Raw genomic sequence first — 13769 nt, 5'->3', positions numbered from 1 at the left:
TTTTGTAAATTCTGTCCTCATTTCCCTTTCTTCCTTTTTTTCCTCCATTTTGTGTTGTATCAAGATACGATATGATGAGATTACAGTGTATTAAGTTTTGCTTGATTGACAAAGGTTGTTTTTTTTTTTCTTCTCTATGTTGCTGTATTTTACCCTAGCCCCAGTATGTAACAAGTTCCTTGTGGTTTATTTTTGCATGTTGGCAATGGGACAAATGGTTTTGTTGCTAGTGGAAAAGCATGTGTCCCATTAATCAACTGCAGTAAAATGGTACACACTTGCTGTAAAAAAACACCCAAAGGTTTTAATGGTAGAACTGTCCACTTTTCAGCACATTAACTGTTGCTGGTGCTGTGAGTGTTGATCCACCTTCAAAAGGTCATTGCTCAGATTAGTTAAAACAAAATTAATGGTAAATCCATGTCATGTTTTTCATCATTTAATGTAGCTAGACAGAGAAAGGCAAGCTGCGTTTTGGCAGAGAAAGAAGATGAGTATATATAGTAGGGAGGGAAATTATGAGGCACAACTGAGGGAAGTGAGTTTAAACCTCTCATGTTAATTGAGTAGAATGTTTGTGGGCCAGGGTGCCTACTTCCAGTGTCAAAAATATGAGTCAGAGTCATTACCTACAGTAAGTTGCATATTATTTCTGGTTTGGCTCAGAACCCACAAATGTAGCATATCAATGGAGAAAGACATTTAGATATATTCATCAGCATTACATGGGCTTAGGGCTGACAGAAACAGATGGTTATTCGGAAAGTACTGTACAGTAAAAACCTGCTTCAATGTTTGAGAAAACTATTCAGAATTTTTTGTTACAGTTATTTTTTATTATTAATTTTCCCCCAAGCACATTTGGTTTTGACTTGTTTAAAAATACACATAGACAATGACACAGATAGGAAGAAAACGTGTATTTGAGAGAGAAGCTAAGACAGATAGCTGCTGAATAACAGACAGGACACTGTTCTGTGTAATGCTGTGCTCCTAACATTGTCCATTTGTCTCAAAATAGAAAGGCCTTGCCAAGCATTTTTGGCCTGCTCTCTTGCTCTTCCACTTTCTCTCTCTCTATGTCTTTCCTCTTTCCCTCTTTATCTTTCCCTCCCCCTCTCCTCCACAGCCTCTCTCTAACTCACTCCTTTAATTTTCCTCCTCAGTTTCTTACTTGCTTTTCCTCTCAGTTTTTTTTATTCTTGTTCTGCTTTTCTATATTTTGCACTCTCTGTTATGCTCTCCCCTTTCTTATCTCTCCTCACTTTATGTCGACATGAAGGAGAGTTATAGAGATATTCAACACTTCAGCATGATAAATGCTGTTCAGTGAGTGCACTCAACTCCAGCCAATGTTGCACTGTTATGCAAACTAGCATGAGAGCTGTGAGAGAGAACTGAGAGAAAATGTTTAGTGAGAGTGAAATGGAGAGAGAGAGAGAGAGAGAGAGAGAGAGAGAGAGAGAGAGAGAGAGAGAGCCAGGGACACAGAGAGAAATATACAGAAGAGTAAGATGTCAAGAGAGAAACACATATAGAAACTAAAAATTGTAAGATGTTTTCATCTATATTACTGCCTCCTGTGGCATGATGTGTGTGTATGAGTAGGTGGATAAGTATGTGAGTGGGTGTGGACATCAGGGATGTAGTGCTTATTGTGTTACTGCTACTATACTGCACATGCTCAGATCTGCTCTCTTTGAATGCAGACTTGTATTTGATTTAGGTTATTACTGTTGAACATTCTGACTGATTTTTTTTGTTTGTGTGAGTTTATGTGGGCTTATGTCCACAAAACATTGACTTCAGAAATGGTCAGGGCCTTGTCATGTCAACCAAATAAGGCTGCTTTTTTCTGGCTACATGTTTATTTTGCATTTGTCAGCACTGCGGCACACACTGTTTATTTTACTTTTCTTCTCCCTTTTATGTCTAAAGCAAATTCAAAATAATTTTCCCTTGCATACTAATGTGAACGTATCAAAAACAATCTGGTTTAGCATAATAACAGATTGCTCAATAAATAATGTACTTTAACTACTAAATATTAAATAATAAGGATTATAAAAGTAATAAAACAAAGACAAAACAATGTAGTATCACCTTCTTTTTTATGTAACACATAGGACTTGCAAAACGCTTAGAGCTGTAAATAACGATTTTTTAAATTATTGATTAATCTATCTGTTATTTTTTCAATCAATTAGCCATGGGCTGTTTTCCCAGAGCCCATGCTGATGGTTTTGTTTTGTCCAGGCAACAGTCCAAAAATCAACAATTTACAAAGATATAAGGAATAGAAACACCTATGTATAAATGAAATATAATTCAACAGCTGCAGGACAAACTACATCCTCCAAAATGACACCTCTTTTTAACAGTTTCAACAAAAACTGAACATTACAACCTTCATGAAAGTTGGATTTATTGCAGGACTATTGTATTAGACTGTATCAGCTTTAGCTACATGTACCTAATAAACAGGCAATCTCCATCGCTGTATCCTTCTGTCAGCTTGGCCAGAGGCTACACTGTGATTGGTCGTCTGTGCTGCTGCACCATTTGCTCATTGGCTCACTGAGGGCCATGTGCTGTGGGATGCTGACTCACAGCGAAAAGGAGGGGAAGAGTGTTACTGTGTCTGTGTTTTGAGACTAAGAAATAAAGAGGAGAGTGGGCGCTGGATGCAGATTTGTTTGTGTGTGTCTGTGGTGGTTGTCTGTTGTAGAGACAGACAGACAAGTGCATGGCCATCTGTAAGCAGTTTAGCTGAAAAATAGGTCACGCTAGTGCACCTACCAGCCCTTTCCCTCTCTCGCTTTCTGTCTCACTCGTTTTCTTTATCTCTCCTCCTCTGCTGTCAAGGTTTTGTCATCTAATTATAAGTTTGTTTTTGCCTCTCTCTCTCTCTATTGTCTTTCTTTCTGTCTTTCTGTCTGTCTGTGCTATTTCTACCTCACTACCCCCTCCGCCTGTTGTTGCCATGACTACCTCGCAGTGTGCTGGCATGCACACAGTGGCGTTGGATACCTAGGTGATGAGATGCTCAAGTAGATCATTAGAAATCTACTGGGTTCCACTGGCTTTTGTTGTGTGTGAGTGAGTGTGTGTGAGTGTGAGTGTGTGTGTGTGAGTGAGTGTGTGTGAGTGTGTGTGTGTGTGTGTGTGCTGTATGTGTGATGACTTGTTCCCAAGTGGAGGAAATCAATAGTTGGTCGAGTGGCCATGAAGTGGAATGGTCAAATTGGAATGATGGCTAGATAGCTTTCTCTCTGCCTCCAGCCATTTATAGATTCATACTTCAGCCAGATTATTATATGAGCACTGCGCTGCTGCCCTATATCTGTTACCAAGAGGAGATGGAAGCAATTATTTATTTGATTAATTTCCCTCTCTCACTCTTTCTATTTTAAGATTTTCATCACTGCTGCCACAGGATATCAGATTAGACAATAACAGCCACACTAATTATGCAAGTATGATTGCTACAGCATCTTCTGGTTCCAAACAACATAGGTCTTGTGCTGCAGGATAGGCAGCACATGAATGGCATCAGGTCAGCAGAGAGATCTAATTTATGAACATTCACAGCAGCGCCGGGTTAGTCATTTTAGATGCCAGGTGCCAATGTGTTGCTCATATTGCTTATAGATAAGCAAAGCCAGACATGACATGGATCACAATCAGATTCGTCTAGGGACTGCAAATGACAATTATTTTATTTTTCTTTCTTTATTTATTTATTTTTCTCGAATTATTCTTAACCTCCATAAAAAGTCTGAAATTAATAAAACATTTAAATTCCCAGAGCCCAAAGTGAGATTTGTTTCGATCCAAAACTCAAAAATATTCAGTTTGCTATCATATTAAAAAGAAAATCATAGAATGCTCACATTTGAGAAGCTGATTGTTTTGCGTGATGTTAATTAATCAAAAAAAGTTTATTTTTTGTCGACCAATTAATTGTATTATAATTAATAATCCTTTCAGCTGTAGATCAGAATTAAACTGCATGCACATACAGTGTCAAGAAATTAATAGCAGCTGCATAACTCCATTTTCAGGCAAAGTGCATGAACATTGTCAAGAAAAATACAGGAAACGTACCTTTAACATTTTACATTCAAACTGTTTGTACTTTTAACATCCTGCTGGTTGTGTTATTGCTCTAATCACTCTCCCCTTCGATCTATTTTTTTCCTCTACAATCTTCTCCCACCACCTTCTTCCTCCCTTTCTCTCTTAGCTAAGAATAGGTATCCACACAGGGTCGGTGCTGGCAGGTGTGGTCGGGGTTAAAATGCCACGTTATTGCCTGTTTGGGAACAATGTGACACTGGCCAGCAAGTTTGAATCGGGGAGCCATCCAAGGTGTATCAATGTTAGTCCCACAACTTACCAGTAAGTATACGTACAGATAAACAGATGTGCATGTACACAAACATGCATGATCTTGTTTTTAACCATATCGCCACAATAAATGCTTTTTAATGGTACTTGTCTTCTCAACAGGTTGCTGAAAGATGACCGCTCTTTTTCATTTGTCCCTCGCTCACGGCTGGAGCTCCCAGAGAATTTTCCCAAAGAAATCCCAGGGACGTGTTACTTCCTGGAGGCGGGGACATCGCACAGCCATGCCTCGCTGACCAGCTCTCGCTCAGCTCCCCCAGCCTCTATGAGGAAAGTCTCCTACAGCATTGGGACCATGTTTCTAAGAGAAACAAGTTTGTAGGTACCATACACAGACTAGGATACACAGATATTCATAATGTGAGAGGGAGGGTTTGAACCTGTGGAACATACAGGGAACAGATCACACAGATCTTTGGATATGCAAATGCATTATGTGTGAAAACTTGGATTTAGACCTGTGGGATGGCCTATATGAATGAAACTCGCTCTCATCATAGGTGAAAAGGACAACATGCCCTCATCTTCCCTTAGCAAGGGTGACATGATTCAAAAGACTTAAAGAAGTGCGACAATGCTCGTCTCACATGGACCTTTCCCCAAGGAGCTGTACTGATGGGGTCAATTAGAGGAGAAACCTTTATATAAAACTTAATGACCTAGCTGTCTTCATCAGTCCCAAACCTGGTTTCTAGCTCTCTCCGGTGTTCCTCTCCAAAATGGTACCTTGACCTGGGTGTAGACGCAACAATGTTTGCATAAAACCTGGAGAGACCATTTACATGACCAGGGTTGCACTCATTAGCAATGGAATTGCGCAAGTTGAACAAATCCACTTTCCATTAACAAAGTGGATGCTGAGGAATGAAGTTGTATGAACTTTAAGAAGATGGCAACATTGCCACAAATGTTTGCTGTGCATCATGGCCTCTTGTACAAGGACGACCACTACTGAAGAACAATACAACTCCCCTCCCTCCCCTTCCAGGTGTCCCTAAATCATGTCATGTTTTATCAAACATATTTCTAACATCTGCTCGTTAGATCCATCCGTCAACCTTGGACCAGTTGGTCGGGGTGGGCAGAGACAAATGAGAGGCACAAACAAGGAGATTTTTTTGGTTTGAAAAGGGGTCATCAAGGGACAAATGCCAAAAACGCTAGTACTAAGCTGATCTTAGAGCCTTTTCTGCTTCTAACCCACAGCAAACTATAACCAACAACAATCCAGCCATTTCATTGCAGGTAATATGTTTAGGACTGAAAATTATTCCCAGCTCAGTGCCTTTTTACTGCTCTAATCAGGACAAATACAAGATGGATTCATTCTAAATATTTGAAAAGAAAAAAATATATAAGGAGCGCTTCATTTATCTTATGTTTCCACTTGTTGGAAGAAATGTTTATGACATTTCTGTGTCATTTGCTATTTTACAGAGTGAAAGATTTGAGGAAATGACTTGTGCCAAAGGTTATATAGCCACATTAGAGCCTGTGATATTGCAAGTCATGGCAGGCGCCTTATCCCATCTAGCCATCACCGAGTCCTGATTAGTTTCTCTAGTTGTCTCTCATTTTGAGATGGTCATGAGTGGCTGGTAAGATAAATCAAGTACTCCTCAAAAAAGTTCAAATATTTTGAAATTCTTTTCATCTTTTTTTTTGTCCAGATCAATCAATAATAACACACAATATAGTGCTAATAATATAGTACTATACTAACTTGTACACATAGTCACAGTATGCATGCTTCACACGGTTCACATTTACATACGTAGTCTTTTTTTTAATTGCGTTGTTTTTTTACCATGTGGAAATTAAAGTATTTACTAGCCCCATACAAGTGTAACCAACAGGATTTGAATTCAAGTTTAGTAGTTTGCTAGTAGGCTGAGTATGATTTACTCAGTGGAAATCTCAGGCCTTCCTAATACTTAAGCGTAGCTCAGTAACCCAGACATGGGAAAATAATAAAATGTTTTTGTCTAAGAGAATCTTCATAAACTGTCATCATAAAGAGGGAAGTGAAGGGTTGAAGTTGGATATTCTTTGAATATTTTACAGACTTGGCACATTTGGATACTTCACATTACATTGCTGCCATTGTTCTCTTTGGTTGTTGACATCACATAGATGTGACATCAAGATTATATATCAGTTGGAATTTCTGGCTGTTACAGACCCACAGACAAAAAAAACCTATTATTAGGAGGCATTAGTTTCCATGAAATATTACATTTTTGATGTTGATAGAAATGTTTTTATTAGCTAAAGAAGTACATAGAGATTTCTCAACATCACATGATAATTTTAACTTTTTACTGATTACCAAAAAAAAAAGTTCAGAAATAATCTAGTTTGTTTAAATTTGAATAAGTGGTGCTACCTGTGCGTGCTTACCTTCTTGGTGTAAATTCATTTTTGTTTTTTTTTCTTCAATTGTTACAACATCACAATATGGCTTAAGATACTGACAAAATAGCTTAATAACTAAACTGTTAATAATTCACTTTTAAATCACAAAACAGAAAGGAAATAGCATGTTGCTATTTACCTACATCTTGCCAAATATCACAGTGGTTGCTATATCCTCTACAAGATCAAATAAAATATTCTACTGAATGGAGACACCAACAGCACCAACATCTTGCTTTTTAAGTAAAGGTTTTTGTACCTGCTGTCTGTTGTGTACATTCAGTTGTTGAGGGCAGGACCAGCACATTTTGACAGCCGGACACTTTGTCAACCCTCTGGCAGAGATTCAACAGGAACACATGCTGGCTATGCTATGTAAAACACAGCTTGTAGGAAAACATCACAAGGGTCATTTATATCGGACACAAAAACTAATTCCCATCTGGCTGAAGGTTTCACCCACTAATGGTCTCTGTGCCCTCTAACTGAGATTAACACCAGCATAACAAAGCAATGTGCCATATTCAAGGAAAGGATGGAAGGAGGAAAAATATTCCTTTTTGACCAGCCAGTGTTTGAACCAGAGATGGAAGTGTTAGAAAACTTCGATCATAAGTCCTTATTGCCATAAATAATTCTTACAACTGTCACCAGAGTCTCTGACAGGAGTAGCATCAGAAAGCTTGAAACGTTTGCATGTTCTGTAAACGCCCTGATACGTTTTGGCAATGAAAATAGACTGAGAATATTTTTCCATACACTCCATAGTCTTATCTATATTTACTGTAAATGAGAATTATAACCTATTTTCAGGCAGTCACTTTAAGTATACTATGCAGTATAGCACTGACATTGGACTAGGCAACACTAACACCTAAAGATAAATCCTATCAGTCAAACACATGGGGCAGAAATCAGGAATTGTAACACGAAGAAAATATGTGTATTAACTCCAAACTAGGTGCCAATGTTTAGTTGGTCGACCTTGTAATCTAAAGCCTAGAGAACTTATCTACAGTATAAAATGATTTAAAGTAAAGTGGCAACTCAAAATTTATGTCAGTATACACATTTCTTTTGTCAGGGCTTGCTACACCTGTTAGAAAGCAGCATAATGTTCACATTTTATTGCTTTGTGGTAACAACGTCACAGCATTTCCTAAGACCAAAAGGTCTATAACGTTCATGTTTCTTGTGATATTATAGAGAACCAGAATCTGCAGCACCCACCTGGGACATACATCCTGTATATGTATACATCAGAGGCTCATAAAATTAGCAAATTCTTCTCTCAATGTTGACAAGCCTGCCTAACCCTGGTTCAGTAGAAATTGCCAAATACACTAGAGAATGGTTATCAAGTTTTCCAAGAGCCTGAGGGAAGTTTCCCATGTCTTTAAGGCCTGGGAATGTGGATACTGCTAAGCCTTATTTTGGCCCCGATGATAAAGTAAATTATAATTTCAGAAAATGTTTGAGAGTTCACGAGGGCCTTTTTATTTAGATAGGTATCTAAAACGTTTTTTAGCTCTATTTAGTTTGACGAAAAATCCCATATGAGCAAATGAACCCATAAGCATTGCCTAGTGCATTAGTTTATTATAGTGAGCTAAACCAGAAACACATGACAAGTAGCAATTTAATGTTACTCATGGAAGGAGATGTATTGTAACAGAGCCTGGAAGGGTGCAGTATTCACAGTAAGAATACGCAGTCCAGGAGCCAAGTAGACAAGATTAGATGCATACAATTGAAGAATGACGATGATAGCCATGGTTGCTAGTTTATGTGACTAACTGTTGTTGCAAACCTAGTTTACTGTGTTTACTTCTGGATATTTTAAAGAGCAGCAGTTTAAAAATGTTTTATTCCAACATGTCCCCACACACCCAAACGTAGGTGCGACTCGTGCTACAAGGAGATGATGACCAACCCACAATCCAACAGAATTACACTGTGCAAACTATTTTAAATTCACTATGAAAAAATCTGTGCATGGACACTACTATTGTTGCATTGTTGTATCCAGCAGTAAAAGAGACTGAATTTCCTTAGGGTCCCCCATAAGGTACAGTAGGTGAACTACTCTTAAGTGTATCCGACAGTTGTGTTATTGAGCCTGGGGTAAGGTTTTTCCAAGGCAGAGCTTTCACTTATAGAGATGCACAAGTGCTCCCTGGCTGCCATCCTGGCAATATTCTATAATGCATACATGTATTAATATGTACAAAATCTATTGTAGCATAAATGTAGTGCAGGTGTCATTTACACTCAACTTCAGCAGTGTCTGAATTCTCCATCTAGGTTAAATGAAGGACATTACATCAGCATTACACCCACGCAACTTGTGTCCAACGCTCATGTCTCCAAGTCTGTAAATTCTTGGCACAATATGAAATGTTTGGTCAGATCTTACAAGTCTTGCTGTTATGATGCAGAGGTGTTGCAGTTACCGGTTCTCTACAGTTTTGTTGTCAGTCGTGGACCATTACACCATAGTGTATGCTGTAGGTCACTCACTCCTACACAGGTGTACATCGCAGTTACAGTGGCAATACAACTGAGCTGTACTGTATAAGCCGTGTCAAACAATGAACATGAACAAATGTTGTCATGGGCCTGAGGTAAGTGTGAAAGGGTCCAGTGTCCAGTGAGACAAAGCCAAATACATCCGTAACTCCAGCAACTGTCGTCTGTGTGCTTGCCTGCGTGAGTGTGTGAAACAATATGAGAACATACTGATTTTGCCAATGTACAAACATACTAGTTTGTTAATAAAGGTCTGTTGTACCTGTAACAAATATGTACAATTAAGATCTATTTAAGATATTCAAACTGAAAAATGGAAATTGTAATAAAATGTTATTGCAGATTTTTTTGGTATAATTCACAAAATGATTTGACGTTATCACATTTTCCACTGCTTTGTTGTCCGTTTTCTATTTCAGCCAGAAACATTATGTCAGTGTGTGTGCCATCTAAAGCCAGGCTCGTTTTCCCTACATACCAGAGTCCCCACCCTCAAGTAATGTCTTTTTTATTTCATGAATTAAGGAAAAAAAAAAACTACTATTATTTAAATTTTTCATTCCACATAAAATTTTTAATGATTTTTCCTAAAATGGTGGATTTATGAAACATTTTCTTCAGCTGAATGAGCATGACACTGTCATTTTTTATTGAAAAATAAAGTTGCTTAATATATGTTTTCTGCAGGACATTGTTGTAAACTGTCTTGTTGCCAAGATCAACTTCACCCCCACTGACTTACAGTACAACGGGTCTAAGCTGATGGGAAACTGGTCCCTGTTTGTTTAACATTAGCCTGGTTTTAACAGCAGAAACAAACATGGTTGTCATCCATGTCCAGGGTCCTCCTGATGGATGCACATTACTCCACCGATCTCCATCTATAAAGCGTCACTCACATGAGAATAGTAGCTTCCATAACATTTTATTCACCAGCTTTGATTAAAACTAATAAAATATTTGTGACATTTAACAACTCATCATTTCACTGGGATCTCTCTCTCTCTCTCTCTCTCTCTCTCTCTCTCTCTCTGGGAGCCACTAGTCGATGTCACGTGTCAGAAATCTGGTCAGTGTTTTGTACTTTGATGTCATGTCGTAAACATAAAGAGCTGACCCTGGACATGAACCCTGTTTGACCCTGTGGTTGGAATCAGGTGTGTATGTGGACGAGGCTTGATGACAGCTGTTGGTTTCTGACTGACATTAAGGGCACATTTTCTGTCTTATATGATGTAAATAAAAAAACACCAAGTATCTTTAATAAGGAAAAAGGACTGTGGCTGCTTACTTATATTTACACATTTGTATTTGACTGATATGAGTCTGTGTCGCATTTCTCTTTTTGTTTTTCTCTCATCTTCCTGGTGTCTGTTTTTTTGGTGCTGTTGTTCCTCAACTTCAATAAGTTGTATGTTATAAGGTGGCCTGCTGCCCACCCAACCTGTTGCCTTCAACAGGTCTTGCCATTGACTTACGACCGTCCTCATTGTTTCTCCATAGAACGACCATTTACAGGAAACTGTCCAACACTTGGACTGGTATTGTATCGCTGGCAGTGATGATCTATCAAGGTGAGATTGTGTATAAACCTCATCAGCACAGATTTATCGTCAGTCTTTAAGGTAATATGGTGAAGTATGGTATAAGTTGGTATTAATTTATACCATATACTTGGTCTCTTCCAACTCCTGAGGGGAATATGTGGTTCTTTAGCTGCTAAATGCTCCACTATGTTCAGGCACTATGAGAACGGTGAGAGTGAACCAGAAACAGTAAAGTTGTGGGCTGGCAGCTACACAATAGGCTGAAACTGACTATGTAGCTTTTGTAAAGCCGAGGGGAGCTCTAGATTTAGCCTCGTCTTGAATCAACTGAGCTGATTTCCTTAAAACTGAGTTTCTCTAGGACCAGACATTGAAAGGCACCTTTACGTCCACCCACACAGCTGCCTGATTACAGCTCTTGTCAGGACTGTGTGGGCGTGTACAGACTGCGCTTGATTGACATCTCCTGTGACCTCTGTGGCACCTGTGAGGGTGGGACAGCGGTAGGCCTTTATATATTATTATTATTATTTATTATTATATATTAGGTGACATCATGTTATATCCAAAATAGCTCCACCCATCTTCCACCTGACTGGAGGTCTAATTAGGTTGGGTAATTGAAAACAACTGTGTGTGTGTGTGTGTGTGTGTGTGTGCAGGTTTAGCTTCATATTAGTGCTCGCTGTCAATAGAGACATGTTCAACGAAAATGGAGTGGAGATAATTTCCCTGCAGGAGAAAGAGCTTTGTTAGATTTATGCTCCTTCCTGTCAAATTCTAAAAGATGTGAACAAGTCGGTATAAACAATCTTTGTAGGCTAGAGCTAGTCTTAAGGTTTTATTTTTTATGTATTGTGTCTCATTTTTTTCCCTCTGGTTTCACTATTTTATCTGTTTTTGTTGGGAGCACTTTCAGCACAGTGACATGTGCACGTGCTCTTGCTAATGAGGAGGTGGTTGAAATGAATCTTGCTTAGCTTAGTCTCTTACTTGTGAAGCTGTGACGTAACCAGTTCAAACAGAAAACCACTGATGTAAGTGTGAAAGAGAAGACACAGTAACTAATGAACTAGATATGGGTCGTTTCAGCCTGCTTTCAAACAGTGTTAATAATTTCCAGTCTGCATGCAATATGCAAAATGAAATTGGTTGCCATGTAAACTATGGTAACCAACTGGGTTTCCTGTTGTTTTTGTTATTCTCATTCACCTCTTGTAGAAATCCCCTCAGATGATGGACATGATATGATGTATATACCTTCACTGGTATATTGGTTGGTTTTAAATGTACAATATGCCATTTCTTCTGCTAGGATAACAATAACAAAAGACTGGGTTTGACGATGCCACGAAGGAGTGTCAGATCATGGGAGTTGTTGTTTTTACCACCATTGTTGTCATTGCAGTCAGCTGGTTAGGGTTCCTTCAGTGACAATTGTTCATTAAAAATAAAAAAAACATTACAAATCAGTGTTTTTCCGTTAAAGGACGTCCCGGAGCTGCTGCTAATGTTAGCTGAGCTTGTTTATGTGATAACTTACAATCCCACATCCGTGTGTGTATGTATACAGAGAGAGAGAGAGAGATGGAAACAACCTCTTGTTAGTAAAAATGTGGCTTAAAACTAGATATAAGACAACAATGCTCACACATGAGCAAAGGGGATATGACACAGTTTTTTCTCTGGGTTTGAACATTGTGAAACATTTGGAATAATGTCAGTACACAACTCAAAAAATATATAAAATAGGTGCAGTGTTTATAGGCATTTGAATGCGGAAATGTTACATATTATATCATTAACAGTCAAGTAACACTTGAGCCAGAAGCCTGCAAAAAACACTCAATGACAATTTCAATTATGTTCATTTCCCTCCCATGTATTCTCATAATTCAGTTTTATCTTCTCTTCTCCTCAATCCTCTAACCCTCCAGCCCTCTATCCATCCTCCTCCCTTTATCTTTTACCCCCTCACACCCTCTGTATATGCAAATACGTCCCCATTACACTAATTGGCTCTGGGAGGTTTGAATATTTCACATGGACCATCTTCACAGCACAGGCGGGTGAGTATGGGCTGCGGTATAACATCACACAAGCTAACGTGCTAATGGTAATCTCTGTCTCACACACACACACACACACACACACACACACACACACACACACACACACACACACACTGAAAGTATGAATGAGTGAACAGAGGTCATGTAATTTACACACTGTGCCTGTCATATTAGCCAAATGAAGCAGGGCTGAGTTATGGGGTGGTGTGGGGTTAGAGTGTGTGCGTGTGTGTTTGTGTATGTATGTATTTGTGTGTCAGGCCACTCTGCATCAGAGTGAATTATGCAGTCATTATTCGTAGTTGCATCTGTAGAGGAGATGCTCTCTGATCTCTGTGTGTGTTGTCTGTATTGAAGAACAAAGGTTGTGTTTTGGTATGTCTTCCTTTCAGCTTGACCTCTTGACCAGCTTGTTGTCAGAAATAAATGGCACATAATTGACCAACAGCCTGTATGTATGTTTGTGACCTTTAACACAGGATTGTGGATTGGCCATATATGTCATGGCCCTGCTCCTCTCCTGCTCCCTTTGCTCCTCCTCCTTCCCTGTCTGAGGGTGCGGTCTCCAATCACCTCACCTGTGCTTTGCCTCACCTGCTCTCTATCACCTCGTTAGTCTCAGCCCTCAAGTACCCCGGTGTCCCTTTGCTTGGTGCCAGATTGTTTGTTCAGCAGACTTGGTGGTACACGCTTGGCTCCGCTCAGTGAGTAGCTGGCTCCTTAGTGTTTTTCCCTGTTCCTGCCCCCCTGTCTGATCCCCATATCTCCAGAGTTTCCGGAATCCGACCTCTTCAGA

The 13769-nt window shown here is 39.2% G+C and overlaps 1 protein-coding gene across 1 annotated transcript in view; it reads left to right on the top strand.

The window, feature by feature from the left end:
- gucy1a2 (guanylate cyclase 1, soluble, alpha 2) overlaps nt 1-10628 on the top strand; it is a 41771-nt gene extending 31143 nt beyond the window's left edge. Inside the window, exons 8-9 of the mRNA XM_051396567.1 lie at nt 4247-4401; nt 4513-10628. Of these exons, the coding sequence (XP_051252527.1) occupies nt 4247-4401; nt 4513-4732 (375 nt within the window). The 3' untranslated portion in view covers nt 4733-10628. The remainder of the gene's footprint in view (nt 1-4246; nt 4402-4512) is intronic.
- The last annotated feature ends 3141 nt before the right edge of the window (nt 10629-13769 follow it).

This window comes from Dicentrarchus labrax, unplaced genomic scaffold (genome assembly GCF_905237075.1).
Source record: "Dicentrarchus labrax unplaced genomic scaffold, dlabrax2021, whole genome shotgun sequence".
NCBI classification, from domain to species: domain Eukaryota; kingdom Metazoa; phylum Chordata; class Actinopteri; family Moronidae; genus Dicentrarchus; species Dicentrarchus labrax.
The sequence above is the reverse complement of the archived record's forward strand: the minus strand, read 5'-3'. Positions and strand labels throughout refer to the sequence as shown.